General features: G+C 43.8%; 1 protein-coding gene across 1 annotated transcript; it reads left to right on the top strand.

Moving 5' to 3' along the window:
* The first annotated feature begins 297 nt into the window (after positions 1-297).
* Positions 298-2,627, top strand: LOC147987530 (putative alpha-glucosidase Os06g0675700). Its single transcript, XM_087540365.1, has 3 exons — positions 298-494; positions 625-1,010; positions 1,093-2,627. Exons 1-3 carry the CDS (start codon positions 352-354, stop codon positions 2,625-2,627), a joined length of 2,064 nt encoding a protein of 687 aa, XP_087396491.1. The 5' UTR covers positions 298-351.
* The last annotated feature ends 14,752 nt before the right edge of the window (positions 2,628-17,379 follow it).

Genomic DNA, 17,379 nt, shown 5'->3' with positions numbered 1-17,379 from the left:
TTAATTCAAAACAGATCTAGTGCATGTATTTGCAGTTCACATTTTGTTGTATTAATTATTTTCCTTCTTTAGGAAGTTAAAATTAATTGCTTCTTCATCCCGATGTACGCTGCATGTATTTGCAGTTCACATTTGTTTGCATTAATTATTTTCCTTCGCCCTATATAGATGGAAGGAGGGAGTAGCTAGATAAGTTGGTTCTTGCTCACAGATTCTTAATTTTGTGTCATGACGGCAGTCTTGAGACGGATAGCCGGCTACGCGTGGGAGGTCCCCCAAGACGTCATCCCACGCCCGGCACCAGGGCCAGAACCAAAGGACGTTTTGCTCGACTCACCAGGCAATCCATCCATGCCGAGCAACAGCACCATGTCCAGCGCGTCTTCCGACCTGACCCTCACCATCCACCCCAGCCCGTTCCGCTTCACGGTCTCCCGTCGCTCCACCGGGGACACCCTCTTTGACACTTCCGCCAACCTTGTCTTCAAGGACCGGTATGTTACAAGTGTTCCATTGCAATGTTATCTAGTGTAGCTTAGTTGATCCGCAAGAGTTAGATCGATGTAGAACAATACCATGGTCTGTAAGTAGCAAGTGAACGACGGGCATGAAATTGGAATGCAGGTACTTGGAGGTGACATCGGCGCTACCGGCTGACCGAGCATCCCTGTATGGGCTCGGCGAGCAGAAAAAACAGACGTTCCGGCTACAACACAATGACACTTTCACGCTGTGGAACGGGGACGTGACGTGGTCTGACCAACCGGACCTCAACCTCTATGGCTCGCACCCGTTTTACATGGACGTGCGCTCCGGCGATGCCGCGCATGGCGTGCTCTTCCTGAACAGCAATGGGATGGACATACTGTACGGCGGATCCTACGTCACCTACAAGGTGATCGGTGGCGTGCTAGACTTCTACTTCTTCGCCGGTCCCTCCCCGCTCGACGTCGTGGACCAGTACACACAGCTCATCGGCCGCCCTGCCCCCATGCCCTACTGGTCATTCGGTACGAGTACCTTCTTGGTAGGCATATATCCATATATATGCTGGCTCTGCTCTGCTACGCTCACTCGATCTTGCACTTGTAGGGTTCCACCAGTCTAGGTATGGCTACAAGAACGTGGCTGATCTGGATGGCGTGGTCGCCGGCTACGCCAAGGCCAGGATCCCACTGGAGGCAATCTGGTCGGACATCGACTACATGGACGGTTACCAGGACTTCACGCTGGATCCGGTGAACTACCCGTCCAAGCAGCTCCGGCCATTCGTGGACCGGCTCCACAACAATGGCCAGAAATACGTGGTCACCGTACACCCGGCTATCAAACGGCAAGCAGCACCTCACGAGGACTTGTTCCTCAAGCGAAACGGCGCCAACCTGGTAGGCGAGGCGTGGCCAGGCGAGGTCTACTTCCTGGACTTCATGAGCCCACGTAGCACCCAGTACTGGGCACGAAAGATCTCTGAGTTTCGGCGGACCATCCCTGTGGATGGGCTCTGGTGCGACATTAACGAGCCCACCAACTTCAAGCAGTGGCAGCCTCTCAATCAGTTGGACGACCCGCCCTACCGCATCAACAACTCCGGCTTCCACCTTCCCATCAACTACAGGACTGTGCCGGTCTCAACGGTGCACTACAACGGCGTGTCCGAGTACGACGCGCACAATCTCTTCGGCCTCCTCCAGGCGCAGGCCACGCACGCCGGGCTGCTCAGGGACACCACACGCCGCCCCTTCGTGCTCAGCCGCTCTACCTTTGTCGGCTCCGGCCGTTACGCCGCGCACTGGGCCGGCAACAATGTCGCGCGGTGGGACGAGCTTGCGCAATCCATCAACACCATCCTCAACTTTGGCCTCTTCGGCATCCCAATGATGGGCGCCGACATCTGTGGCTTCAACGGCAACACCACCCAGGAGCTCTGCAGCCGCTGGATTCAGCTTGGCGCATTCTACCCGTTCGCCAGGGCCCACGCAGAGAAGACAACCCTCCGGCGAGAGCTCTATGTGTGGGAGCCGACGGCACGGTCGGCGAGGAAAGCGTTGGGGATGCGCTATCGGCTACTGCCCTACATGTACACGCTAATGTACGAGGCGCACATGACGGGGGCGCCCATCGCGCGGCCACTCTTCTTCTCCTACCCGCATGACTTGGCAAACCCGCACCTGGCCGGCGGCAACATCCTACTACTGCAGCATGCCGACCTCACCACGTCCGCTGCACGCCAAAGCGAGTTCCACCTCCTTGTGGCGCTCGCGGAGAATGGGACGGCCAGTGGGGAGCTGTTCTTGGATGACGGCGACTCGCCGGAGATGGGCGCTGTGGGAGGCAGTTGGACCCTGGTGAGATTCAGCTGCGATAGGGAGGAAAGCAAAGGCATGGTCACCACCAAGGTGAGTTCACATGTGGTTCAGAACTCATACGCGCCGAGTCGGGCGCAGGTCATCGGCAAGGTGGTCTTCATGGGGCTGCCGTCCGCACCAAAGAGCTTCACTATCTATGTAAACAGCGTGCAGCTCAAGGCAGCCCGCACCAAGTCCCGAACGAGTGGAGTCTTCAGCGTCAGTGGCCTGTCGCTGGCAATCGGACAGAAGTTTGAGATAAAGCTTGTCATGTCCCATTAGTATCGAAACCAATTGTGGAGTACAATTTTTTATCGGAATAAATAAAAGTTGAATATTGATCTAGAGTGATCTATTGTTGAATGTTTAATCATTTGATCTAGGGTTTTAAAAATGTCTTAACAGGTTGATTTTATTTTCTCAAAATCTAAGGTACTGCTTATTTAATTGTCGATGTGGCTGGTATTCAGAAGGTACATCGGCAATGTTGCAACTCAAAGGGGTAGGAAAACTGTTCTTTAGCAAATGACAATTGAGGTTTATCATCGTCGTTGGCGAGGCAAGCAGTTGAAGATCGATAATATCGTGTGACTGTTCTAACGTGCATCCGACCCCCTAGCAGCTTCTACTCTCATTTCATAGAAGCAAATATAGGTATTTAAGTGGCCCCTAAGACTAAGACGCTCACTTACAAGATGTATGTTGATCTGAAATTGTTATTTGAGCTTTTTCCTTTTGGCCCAATAGACTGAATTAGGCTAGAGTCAATTTTGTTTTACGTTTGACAAAACAAGACAAGGCCTTGATTTCTTTTGCTTCCTCAAATATCAACGTCTTCGTAGGTTTCACACGGCATATGTAACTAGCAACATCGGAATTGTAATTATGAGCTATTTTTAATGTTTTACAATTTGACCTAGAGTTTCAAAAACGTCTTAGAAGGTTGATTTTATTTTCTGAAAATCCAAGGATTGTCTTATTAGTTGTCTATGTAAACAGCGTTGAGCTCAAGGCAACCCGCACCAAGTCCCGGACAAGTGGAGTGTTCTGCGTCAGTGGCCTGTCGCTGGCAATCGGACAGAAGTTTGAGATAAAGCTCGTCATGTCCCATTAGCATCGAAACCAATTGTGTAGTATAATTTTTTATCGGAATAAATAAAATTTGAATATTGATCTAGAGTGATCTATTGTTCAATGTTTTATCTTTTTATCTAGAGTTTTAAATATGTCTTAACAGGTTGCTTTTATTTTCTCAAAATCCAAGGTATTGCTTATTAGTTGTCGATGTGGTCTGGAATTCAGAAGGTACATCGACAATGTTGCAACTCAAAGAGGTAGGAAAATTGTTCTTCAATAGATGGCTGCTGAGGTTTATCATCATAGTTGGCGAGGCAACCAGTTGAATATTGATAATATCGTGTGCCAATTCTAAAGTGCATCCGACCCGCTAGCAGCTTCCACTCTCATTTTATAGTAGCATATATAGGTATTTAAGTAGCCCCTAAGAAGCTCACTTACAAGATCTAGGTTTATCTGAAATTGTTCCTTAACCATTTTCCTTTTGGCCCAATAGACTGAATTAGGCCAGAGTCTATTTTGATGTACGTTTGACAAAACAGGACAAGACCATGATTTGTTTTGCTTCCTCAAAAATCAACGTCTTCATAGGTTCCACACGACACGTGTAACTAGCAACCGCAGAATTGTAATTATGAGCTATTTTTTAGTGTTTAAAAATTTGACCTAGATTTTCAAAAACATCTTAGAAGGTGGATTTTACTTTCGCAAAATCGAAGGTACTTCTTATTAGTTGTCTATGTAAACAACGTTGAGCTCAAGGCATCCCGCACCAAGTCCGGACGAGTAGAGTGTTCAACGTCAGTGGCCTGTCGCTGGCAATTGGACAGAAGTTTGAGATAAAGCTTGTCATGCATGTTCTATTAACATTGAAACCATTCGTGTACATTTTTTCATCGGAATAAAGAAAAATTGAAGATTGGTAGTATCATGTGCCAGTTCAAACATGCATTCTTCCCGTAGCAGCTCCAACTCTCATTTCATTGAAGCAAATATAGATATTTAACCACCCCCTGAGATGATCAGTTACTAGTTGTATGTTGATCCGAAATTGCACCTTGACCATTTTCCTTTTTGTTCACCTACTAGGACATTTTGAACGTGCTTGACGGACTTAGGCTAGCTAGAGTCTAAGTTTTTGTTTTACCTTTGACAAAACAGGACATGACCTTGATTTGTTCTGTTTCCTCAAAATACAACGTCTTCGTAGGTAGGTACCACATGGCATGTGTCACTAGCAACCTCAAAATTGTAATTATGAGCTATTACTTCATGTTTAATCATTTGGTCTAGAGTTTCAAAAATGTCTTAGAAGGTTTATTTTCTTTTCTCAAAATACAAGGTACTGCTTATTAGTTGTAGATGTGGTCTGGTATTCAAAAGGTACAGCGACAAAGTTGCAACTCAAAGGGATAGGAAAACTGTTCTTCAACAGATGGCAGCTGAGGTTTATTATCGTAGTTGGCGAGGTAACCAGTTGAAGACTGATAGTATCGTGTGCCAGTTCTAACATGCATCTGACCCGCTAGAAGCTTCCACTCTCATTTTGTTGGGGAACGTAGTAATTTCAAAAAAATTCCTACGCACACGCAAGATCATGGTGATGCATAGCAACGAGAGGGGAGAGTGTGATCTACGTACCCTTGTAGATCGACAACGGAAGCATTTGGTTGATGTAGTCGTACGTCTCCACGGCCCGACCGATCAAGCACCGAAACTATGGCACCTCCGAGTTCTAGCACACGTTCAGCTCGATGACGATCCCCGGACTCCGATCCAGCAAAGTGTCGGGGAAGAGTTCCGTCAGCACGACGGCGTGGTGACGATCTTAATGTACTACTGTCGCAGGGCTTCGCCTAAGCACCTCTACAATATTATCGAGGACTATGGTGGAAGCGGGCGCCGCACACGGCTAAGAATATGATCACGTGGATCAACTTGTGTCTCTAGGGGTGCCCCTGCCTCCGTATATAAAGGTTCAAGAGGGGGAGGCCGGCCGGCCATCATAGGGCACGCCAGGAGGAGTCCTACTCCCTCCGGGAGTAGGACTTCGCCCCTAATCCTAGTTGGAATAGGATTCGCGAGGTGGAAAAGAGAGAGAGAGAAGGAGGGGGGCGCCGGCCCCCTCTCTCCTTGTCCTATTCGGACTAGGGGGGAGGGGCGCGCGGCCCAGCCCTGGCCGCCTCTCTTCTTCTTCCACTAAGGCCCACTAAGGCCCATATAGCTCCCGGGGGGTTCCGATAACCTCCCGGTACTCCGGTAAAATCGCGATTTCACCCGGAACACTTCCGATATCCAAACATAGGCTTCCAATATATCAATCTTTATGTCTCGACCATTTCGAGACTCCTCGTCATGTCCGTGATCACATCCGGGACTCCGAACAAACTTTGGTGCATCAAAATGCATAAACTCATAATATAACTGTCATCGTAACCTTAAGCGTGCGGACCCTACGGGATCGAGAACAATGTAGACATGACCGAGACACGTCTCCGGTCAATAACCAATAGAGGGACCTGGATGCCCATATTGGTTCTCACATATTCTACGAAGATCTTTTATCGGTCAGACCGCATAACAACATACGTTGTTCCCTTTGTCATCGGTATGTTACTTGCCTGAGATTCGATCGTCGGTATCCAATACCTAGTTCAATCTCGTTACCGGCAAGTCTCCTTACTCGTTCAGTAATACATCATCCTGCAACTAACTCATTAGTTGTAATGCTTGCAAGGCTTAAGTGATGTGCATTATCGAGAGGGCCCAGAGATACCTCTCCGACGATCGGAGTGACAAATCCTAACCTCGAAATACGTCAACCCAACATGTACCTTTGGAGACACCTGTAGATCACCTTTATAATCATCCAGTTACGTTGTGATGTTTGGTAGCACACAAAGTGTTCCTCCGGCACACGGGAGTTACATAATCTCATAGTCATAGGAACATGTATAAGTCATGAAGAAAGCAATAGCAACATACTAAACGATCGGATGCTAAGCTAATGGAATGGGTCATGTCAATCAGATCATTCAACTAATGATGTGATCCCGTTAATCAAATGACAACTCCTTTGTCCATGGTTAGGAAACACAACCATCCTTGATTAACGAGCTAGTCAAGTAGAGGCATACTAGTGAGACTCTGTTTGTCTATGTATTCACACATGTATTATGTTTCCGGTTAATACAATTCTAGCATGAATAATAAACTTTTATCATGATATAAGGAAATAAATAATAACTTTATTATTGCCTCTAGGGCATATTTCCTTCAGTCTCCCACTTGCACTAGAGTCAATAATCTAGATTACACAGTAATGATTCTAACACCCATGGAGCTTTGGTGCTGATCATGTTTTGCTCGTGGAAGAGGCTTAGTCAACGCGTCTGCTACATTCAGCTCCGTACGTATCTTGTAAATCTCTATGTCTCCCACCTGGACTAGATCCCGGATGGAATTGAAGCGTCTCTTGATGTGTTTGGTTCTCTTGTGAAATCTGGATTCCTTTGCCAAGGCAATTGCACCAGTATTGTCACAAAAGATTTTCATTGGACCCGATGCACTAGGTATGACACCTAGATCGGATATGAACTCCTTCATCCAGACTCCTTCGTTTGCTGCTTCTGAAGCAGCTATGTACTCCGCTTCACATGTAGATCCCGCCTTGACGCTTTGTTTAGAACTGCACCAACTGACAGCTCCACCGTTTAATGTAAACACGTATCCGGTTTGCGATTTAGAATCGTCCGGATCAGTGTCAAAGCTTGCATCAACGTAACCGTTTACGATGAGTTCTTTGTCACCTCCATATACGAGAAACATATCCTTAGTCCTTTTTAGGTACTTCAGGATGTTCTTGACCGCTGTCCAGTGATCCACTCCTGGATTACTTTGGTACCTCCCTGCTAGACTTATAGCAAGGCACACATTAGGTCTGGTACACAGCATTGCATACATGATAGAGCCTATGGCTGAAGCATAGGGAACATCTTTCATTTTCTCTCTATCTTCTGCAATGGTCGGGCATTGAGTTTGACTCAACTTCACACCTTGTAACACAGGCAAGAACCCTTTCTTTGCTTGATCCATTTTGAACTTCTTCAAAATCTTGTCAAGGTATGTGCTTTGTGAAAGTCCAATTAAGCGTCTTGATCTATCTCTATAGATCTTTATGCCTAATATGTAAGCAGCTTCACCGAGGTCTTTCATTGAAAAACTCTTATTCAAGTATCCCTTTATGCTATCCAGAAATTCTATATCATTTCCAATCAGTAATATGTCATCCACATATAATATCAGAAATGCTACATAGCTCCCACTCACTTTCTTGTAAATACAGGCTTCTCCGAATGTCTGTATAAAACCAAATGCTTTGATCACACTATCAAAGCATTTATTCCAACTCCGAGAGGCTTGCACCAGTCCATAAATGGATCGCTGGAGCTTGCACACTTTGTTAGCTCCCTTTGGATCGACAAAACCTTCCGGTTGCATCATATACAACTCTTCTTCTAGAAATCCATTCAGGAATGCAGTTTTGACATCCATCTGCCAAGTTTCATAATCATAAAATGCGGCAATTGCTAACATGATTCGGACAGACTTAAGCATCGCTACGGGTGAGAAGGTCTCATCGTAGTCAACCCCTTGAACTTGTCAAAAACCTTTTGCGACAAGTCGAGCTTTGTAGACAGTAATATTACCGTCAGCGTCAGTCTTCTTCTTGAAGATCCATTTATTCTCAATTGCTTGCCGATCATCGGGCAAGTCAACCAAAGTCCATACTTTGTTCTCATACATGGATCCCATCTCAGATTTCATGGCTTCAAGCCATTTTGCGGAATCTGGGCTCACCATCGCTTCTTCATAGTTCGTAGGTTCATCATGATCTAGTAGCATGATTTCCAGAACAGGATTACCGTACCACTCTGGCGCGGATCTTACTCTGGTTGATCTACGAGGTTCAGTAGTATCTTGTTCTGAAGTTTCATGATCATTATCATTAGCTTCCTCACTAATTTGTGTAGGCGTTGCAGAAACAGGTTTCTGTGATGTACTACTTTCCAATAAGGGAGCAGGTACAGTTACCTCGTCAAGTTCTACTTTCCTCCCACTCACTTCTTTCGAGAGAAACTCCTTCTCTAGAAAGGATCCATTCTTAGCAACAAATGTCTTGCCTTCGGATCTGTGATAGAAGGTGTACCCAATAGTCTCCTTTGGGTATCCTATGAAGACACATTTCTCCGATTTGGGTTCGAGCTTATCAGGTTGAAGCTTTTTCACATAAGCATCGCAGCCCCAAACTTTAAGAAACGACAACTTTGGTTTCTTACCAAACCATAGTTCATAAGGCGTCGTCTCAACGGATTTTGATGCTGCCCTATTTAACATGAATCCGGCCGTCTCTAAAGCATAACCCCAAAAAGATAGCGGTAAATCTGTAAGAGACATCATAGATCGCACCATATCTAGTAAAGTACGATTACGACGTTCGGACACACCATTACACTGAGGTGTTCCGGGTGGCGTGAGTTGCGAAACTATTCCGCATTGTTTCAAATGTACACCAAACTCGTAACTCAAATATTCTCCTCCACGATCGGATCGTAGAAACTTTATTTTCTTGTTACGATGATTTTCAACTTCACTCTGAAATTCTTTGAACTTTTCAAATGTTTCAGACTTATGTTTCATTAAGTAGATATACCCATATCTGCTTAAGTCATCTGTGAAGGTGAGAAAATAACGATATCCGCCACGAGCCTCAATATTCATCGGACCACATACATCTGTATGTATAATTTCCAACAAATCTGTTGCTCTCTCCATAGTACTGGAGAACGGTGTTTTAGTCATCTTGCCCATGAGGCACGGTTCGCAAGTACCAAGTGATTCATAATCAAGTGGTTCCAAAAGTCCATCAGTATGGAGTTTCTTCATGCGCTTTATACCGATATGACCTAAACGGCAGTGCTACAAATAAGTTGCACTATCATTATCAACTCTGCATCTTTTGGCTTCAACATTATGAATATGTGTGTTACTACTATCGAGATTCATCAAAAATAGACCACTCTTCAAAGGTGCATGACCATAAAAGATATTACTCATATAAATAGAACAACCATTATTCTCTGATTTAAATGAATAACCGTCTCGCATTAAACAAGATCCAGATATAATGTTCGTGCTCAACGCTGGCACCAAATAACAATTATTTAGGTCTAATACTAATCCCGAAGGTAGATGTAGAGGTAGCGTGCCGACCGCGATCACATCGACTTTGGAACCATTTCCTACGCGCATCGTCACCTCGTCCTTTGCCAGTGTTCGCTTATTCCGTAGTCCCTGTTTTGAGTTGCAAATATTAGCAACAGAACCAGTATCAAATACCCAGGTGCTACTGCGAGCTCTAGTAAGGTACACATCAATAACATGTATATCACATATACCTTTGTTCACCTTGCCATCCTTCTTATCCGCAAATACTTGGGGTAGTTCCGCTTCCAGTGACCAGTCTGCTTGCAGTAGAAGCACTCAGTTTCAGGCTTAGGTCCAGACTTGGGTTTCTTCTCTTGAGCAGCAACTTGCTTGTAGTTCTTCTTGAAGTTCCCCTTCTTCTTCCCTTTGCCCTTTTTCTTGAAACTAGTGGTCTTGTTGACCATCAACACTTGATGCTCCTTTTTGATTTCTACCTCCGCAGCTTTCAGCATTGCGAAGAGCTCGGGAATAGTCTTATTCATCCCTTGCATAGTATAGTTCATCACGAAGCTCTTGTAGCTTGGTGGCAGTGATTGGAGAATTCTGTCAATGACGCAATCATCTGGAAGATTAACTCCCATCTGAATCAAGTGATTATTATACCCAGAAATTTTGAGTATATATGCTCACTGACAGAACTGTTCTCCTCCATCTTGCAGCTATAGAACTTATTGGAGACTTCATATCTCTCAATCCGGGCATTTGCTTGAAATATTAACTTCAACCCCTGGAACATCTCATATGCTCCATGACGTTCAAAACGTCGTTGAAGTCCCGATTCTAAGCCGTGAAGCATGGCACACTGAACTATCGAGTAGTCATCAGCTTTGCTCTGCCAGACATTCATAACATCTGGTGTTGCTCCAGCAGCAGGCCTGGCACCCAGCGGTGCTTCCAGGACGTAATTATTCTGTGCAGCAATGAGGATAATCCTCAAGTTACGGACCCAGTTCGTGTAATTGCTACCATCATCTTTCAACTTTGCTTTCTCAAGGAACGCATTAAAATTCAACGGAACAACAGCACGGGCCATCTATCTACAATCAAACATACATAAGCAAGATACTATCAGGACTAAGTTCATGATAAATTTAAGTTCAATTAATCATATTACTTAAGAACTCCCACTTAGATAGACATCCCTCTAATCTTCTAAGTGATCACGTGATCCAAATCAACTAAACCATAACCGATCATCACGTGAAATGGAGTAGTTTTCAATGGTGAACATCGCTATGTTGATCATATCTACTATATGATTCACGCTCGATCTTTCGATCTCAGTGTTCCGAGGCCATATCTGCATATGCTAGGCTCGTCAAGTTTAACCTGAGTATTCTGCGTGTGCAAAACTGGCTTGCACCCGTTGTAGATGGACATAGAGCTTATCACACCCGATCATCACGTGGTGTCTAGGCACGACGAACTTTGGCAACGGTGCATACTCAGGGAGAACACTTTTATCTTGATAATTTAGTGAGAGATCATCTTATAATGCTACCGTCAATCAAAGCAAGATAAGATGCATAAAAGATAAACATCACATGCAATCAATATAAGTGATATGATATGGCCATCATCATCTTGTGCCTGTGATCTCCATCTCCGAAGCACCGTCATGATCACCATCGTCACCGGCGCGACACCTTGATCTCCATCGTAGCATCGTTGTCGTCTCGCCAATCTTATGCTTCCACGACTATCGCTACCGTTTAGTGATAAAGTAAAGCATTACAGCGCGATTGCATTGCATACAATAAAGCGACAACCATATGGCTCCTGCCAGTTGCCGATAACTCGGTTACAAAACATGATCATCTCATACAATAAAATTTAGCATCATGTCTTGACCATATCACATCACAACATGCCCTGCAAAAACAAGTTAGACGTCCTCTACTTTGTTGTTGCAAATTTTACGTGGCTGCTACGGGCTTAAGCAAGAACCAATCTTACCTACGCATCAAAACCACAACGATAGCTTGTCAAGTTGGTGCTGTTTTAACCTTCGCAAGCACCGGGCGTAGCCACACTCGGTTCAACTAAAGTTGGAGAAACTGTCACCCGCAAGCCACCTATGTGCAAAGCACGTCGGGAGAACCGGTCTCGCGTAAGCGTACGCGTAATGTCGGTCCGGGCCGCTTCGTCCAACAATACCGCCGAACCAAAGTATGATATGCTGGTAAGCAGTATGACTTATATCGCCCACAACTCACTTGTGTTCTACTCGTGCATATAACATCAACACATAAAACCTAGGCTCGGATGCCACTGTTGGGGAACGTATAATTTCAAAAAATTTCCTACGCACACGCAAGATCATGGTGATGCATAGCAACGAGAGGGGAGAGTGTGATCTACGTACCCTTGTAGATCGACAATGGAAGCGTTTGGTTGATGTAGTCGTACGTCTCCACGGCCCGACCGATCAAGCACCGAAACTACGGCACCTCCGAGTTCTAGCACACGTTCAGCTCGATGACGATCCCCGGACTCCGATCCAGCAAAGTGTCGGGGAAGAGTTCCGTCAGCACGACGGCGTGGTGACGATCTTGATGTACTACTGTCGCAGGGCTTCGCCTAAGCACCGCTACAATATTATCGAGGAGTATGGTGGAAGGGGGCGCCGCACACAGCTAAGAATATGATCACGTGGATCAACTTGTGTCTCTAAGGGTGCCCCTGCCTCCGTATATAAAGGTTCGAGAGGGGGAGGCCGTCCGGCCATCATAGGGCGCGCCAGGAGGAGTCCTACTCCCTCCGGGAGTAGGACTTCCCCCTAATCCTAGTTGGAATAGGATTCGCGAGGTGGAAAAGAGAGAGAGAGAAGGAGGGGGGCGTCGGCCCCCTCTCTCCTTGTCCTATTCGGAATAGGGGGGAGGGGCGCGCGGCCCAGCCGTGGCCGCCTCTCCTCTTCTTCCAATAAGGCCCACTAAGGCCCATATAGCTCCCGGGGGGTTCCGGTAACCTCCCGGTACTCCGGTAAAATCCCGATTTCACCCGGAACACTTCCGATATCCAAACATAGGCTTCCAATATATCAATCTTTATGTCTCGACCATTTCAAGACTCCTCGTCATGTCCGTGATCACATAATATAATATAACTGTCATCGTAACCTTAAGCGTGCGGACCCTACGGGTTCGAGAACAATGTAGACATGACCGAGACACGTCTCCGGTCAATAACCAATAGCGGGACCTGGATGCCCATATTGGTTCCCACATATTCTACGAAGATCTTTTATCGGTCAGACCGCATAACAACATACGTTGTTCCCTTTGTCATCGGTATGCTACTTGCCCGAGATTCGATCATCGGTATCCAATACCTAGTTCAATCTCGTTACCGACAAGTCTCTTTACTCGTTCCGTCATACATCATCCTGCAACTAACTCATTAGTTGCAATGCTTGCAAGGCTTAAGTGATGTGCATTACCGAGAGGGCCCAGAGATACCTCTCCGACGATCGGAGTGACAAATCCTAATCTCGAAATACGTCAACCCAACATGTACCTTTGGAGACACCTGTAGAGCACCTTTATAATCACCCAGTTACGTTGTGACGGTTGGTAGCACACAAAGTGTTCCTCCGGCACACGGGAGTTACATAATCTCATAGTCATAGGAACATGTATAAGTCATGAAGAAAGCAATAGCAACATACTAAACGATCGGATGCTAAGCTAATGGAATGGGTCATGTTAATCAGATCATTCAACTAATGATGTGATCCCGTTAATCAAATGATAACTCCTTTGTCCATGGTTAGGAAACACAGCCATCTTTGATTAACGAGCTAGTCAAGTAGAGGCATACTAGTGACACTCTGTTTGTCTATTTATTCACACATGTATTATGTTTCCGGTTAATACAATTCTAGCATGAATAATAAACTTTTATCATGATATAAGGAAATAAATAATAACTTTATTATTGCCTCTAGGGCATATTTCCTTCACATTTCATAGAAGCAAATATAGGTATTTAAGCACCCCCTGAGATGATCCGTTCCAAGATGTATGTTGATAACAAATTGTTCCTTGAGCTTTTTCCTTTTGGCTCAATAGACCGAATTATGCTTGATTCTAAGTTCTCGTTTTACGTTTCACAAAACATGCCAAGACCTTGATTTATTTTGCTTCCTCAAAAATTAATGTCTTCGTAGGTTCCAAACGGCATGTAAAACTAGCAACCTCGGAATTATAATTATGATCTAGTGTTTAATGTTTAATCATATGATTAAGAGTTTTAAAAATGTCTTAACAAGTTGATTTTATTTTCTCAAAATCTAAGGTACTTCTTATTAGTTGTCACCCTACCTATTCGTAGTCGGTTTTTTTAAGGAGGATAACTCCCGGCCTCTGCATCAAGCGATGCACATAAACATTTTTATTGCATAATTTAGCAAGTTCTTAAAAAAAATACATGAATCGACCAAATCCACCTTCCTGGCAAAATCTGTTGCCCTACCTAGAAGGTTGATGATGTGTCATGACCTCATGTCAATGCACACCATGAAATTCGGTGGCCTCACCAAGCCGCCCACCGGCTAGCCGGGAGCACCAACCGGTCAAGCACATCCTCAGTGTCCACCGCATGTGCATGTTGTAAAATCTGTCACCCCCATATTCCGTCATCCCATCTTCCGGAGTAATCAATGCGTTGACCTTGCCAAGCCCTTTTGCCATCGACACCAGGCAACGCCACCCTTCCGCGCGCGCCCATCAAATGTAGGCGTGGATGGAAAATTTTAGTAAAGGAGTATATTTCTTGCTAAATGGAAAAGTGAGAAAGCAGGTTTCTGCTATGGTTGGCCATCTTTGTTTTCTATTTGTTCTAGGTGATTGCCATCACAGGTTGGTATGTAACGACAAAGAACGAACCAATAGGACTCTGCCATCTAGTATTCTATGGGCCAAGTATTAAATGTAATTTTCACTTCTGTCTTAGTATTTAGCAGCTATAGATAGTAATGCGATCTAGCAGGGGTCCACAAAAGCAACTTTTATCAGGTGGCATAGTGAGAGAGAAGAGAAGGATGCCGGCTGCGTGAACGCACAATTCTCTCCAACTAAAGGCTTGCACTTTATTTTCCGTATGGCATTTTAAATGGCTCATAAGCTGTGAACCAAATATTCATTTTTTGATTATATATATATATAATCACAGATACATTTGGACAAGTCTTAACTTTACCATTTCACTCATTTTTCAAAAACTACTTGTTTCAAAAGAGATATGTCATTCATTCAAAAAACATATTTCACTTATTAAAAAACTGATTTCTCTCATTGAAAATATGGATTTCACTCTGTTTAGAAAATAACATTTTCACTTATTTCATAAAAGTGATTTTAATCAGTATAGTTATATTTCACAAATATCAGTTGGTCAGTTTGACTAACGATTTCACTCATTTATTCGAAATTGATATTAAAAATGTGAAACTGGTTTTTTAAGTAATGCAAAACAGATGGTATCAAACTACAAAAGAGATATTTTTTTAATACACGCGAAACTATTTTTTCTTCAAATATGTGTGTCTCAGTGATGAGTAGATGTGAAATATATATGACTTGTAGTAAAAAGATGTGAAATAGATTTCAATTTTATTGAGAATGTAAGATTGTTTATATCAAAATATATGAAATCAATGTCATCCAAAATATACGAAACAAATTGGTCCACTTGGAAAAGGTGAAGCCAATACCTTACAAAATAGGAACTGGATTCTTACAAAATATGTGGAGCAGATTGTAATAAAATTGTTTTCGCTCAGTTCAAAACACAGAATTCACTCATTTCACTCAATTTCACCCATTTCTAAAAAAACTATTCTACTCATTACTTAAAAGTAGAGAATGTGCAATATATTCAAAACAGGGATTTCATTCATATCGAAACGCTTATTTCACTTAATTTGAAGGACTGATTTCATTCAATTCAAAAACAAAATTTCACTCAATTCCAAGAAAGACGGAGTCCATTAGTTTAAAACAACATATTTCACTCATATCAAGATTTCACTCGTTTGAAAATAAAAAATAATTTCACTCATTTGAGAACATCCAGTCTTTTCAAAAAACTAATTTCACTAAAAACTAAAACTAAAACAAAGATTTCACTAAAATTAATAGATTTCACTCATTGGCGTTGTTCTAAGCTGTTACTCACATGGTGGCACGCCGCTCTTCACTGATAGATGTTGGTGTAGTTTTTTTATATAGTAGATAAATTTGGTTTAACCATGCACTACTAGAGAAAAGGCTATAGATGGGATTGACACTAATGGCGCACCAGACAAGCGGTGCGCCATTAGTATATACTAATGGCGCACCACCTTCTGATACGCCATTAGAGTCGAAACTACTAATGGCGCACCTGGCCCCGGGTGCGCCATTAGTATCAAATTTTTTTTAACTAGTGCGCCTGTCCAAACATACTAATGGCGCATCCAGACACAGTGCGCCATTACTAGTTGTAACTAGTAATGGCGCACCTGCCGGAAAGTGCGCCACTAATGTTGTTTTTTTATTATATTTTTTATTCCCTTTTTTGCAAAACTACTAATGGCGCACTGTCCCACCGTGCGCCATTACTAGTTTAAACTAGTAATGGCGGAGTCCATTAGTTTAAAACAACATATTTCACTCATATCAAGATTTCACTCGTTTGAAAATAAAAAATAATTTCACTCATTTGAGAACATCCAGTCTTTTGAAAAAACTAATTTCACTAAAAACTAAAACTAAAACAAAGATTTCACTAATATTAATAGATTTCACTCATTGGCGTTGTTCTAAGCTGTTACTCACATGGTGGCACGCCGCTCTTCACTGATAGATGTTGGTGTAGTTTTTTTATATAGTAGATAAATTTGGTTTAACCATGCACTACTAGAAAAAGGGCTATAGATGGGATTGACACTAATGGCGCACCAGACAAGCGGTGCGCCATTAGTATATACACTAATGGCGCACCAGGAGGTGCGCGATTAGTAACCTGGATTACTAATGGCGCATTTAGAGTTGGTGCGCCATTAGTAAGTGGGCAGCAATAAGATATTTTGGACAGCCTCTCCTACCCACACTCACTTTCTCCCCACTTCATTCTCTCCACCTCCTCCTTGTCTCGGGAGCCTCCTCTTTTTCACCTCATTTCCACCATAGATTCATTCAATTTAAGTGGTTAAATTACCTTGTTTTGATAGGTAAGTAAGGGGGGAAGCTATATTTATGTTGTTCTCCCTACAACAATGTGCACATGCACTTTTTATGGCCTAGCTAGATCTATGTATGTTCGTGGTGTTGCATATGTTTGTGGTGTTACATATGTGTTTGTGTTTGGAGGTGTACCGGTATTTGAAATTCGATAGTTGCCAATATTTTGCCGGAATGTTGATTCATTTCCATTTCGGCGAGAATTTTGGCATTAAGCATTCTTTTTGGTCCTATTTTTAGGGAAAGTCATGCCAAATTTTTTCTTGGTTCTAAAATATTGTTTTGCTCTACCCCGCAGGCGACCATGGTCCGCATGATGACCGAAGGCATCGTGAATAGGTTTTTGAGGTCCGCGAAGGCCGAGATGCTTCAAAAGAACGAGACGGAGATAAGATGTCCGTGTCGAAGATGCAAGCTGAAGAGCCTTATTGCGGACCCAGAATCCGGGCAGGTGCGGGACCACCTGC

Source organism: Triticum urartu, chromosome 2A, assembly GCF_056163025.1.
Source record: "Triticum urartu cultivar PI428250 chromosome 2A, HENAU_Tu73, whole genome shotgun sequence".
In the NCBI taxonomy this organism is placed as follows: Eukaryota; Viridiplantae; Streptophyta; class Magnoliopsida; order Poales; family Poaceae; genus Triticum; species Triticum urartu.
The sequence above is the reverse complement of the archived record's forward strand: the minus strand, read 5'-3'. Positions and strand labels throughout refer to the sequence as shown.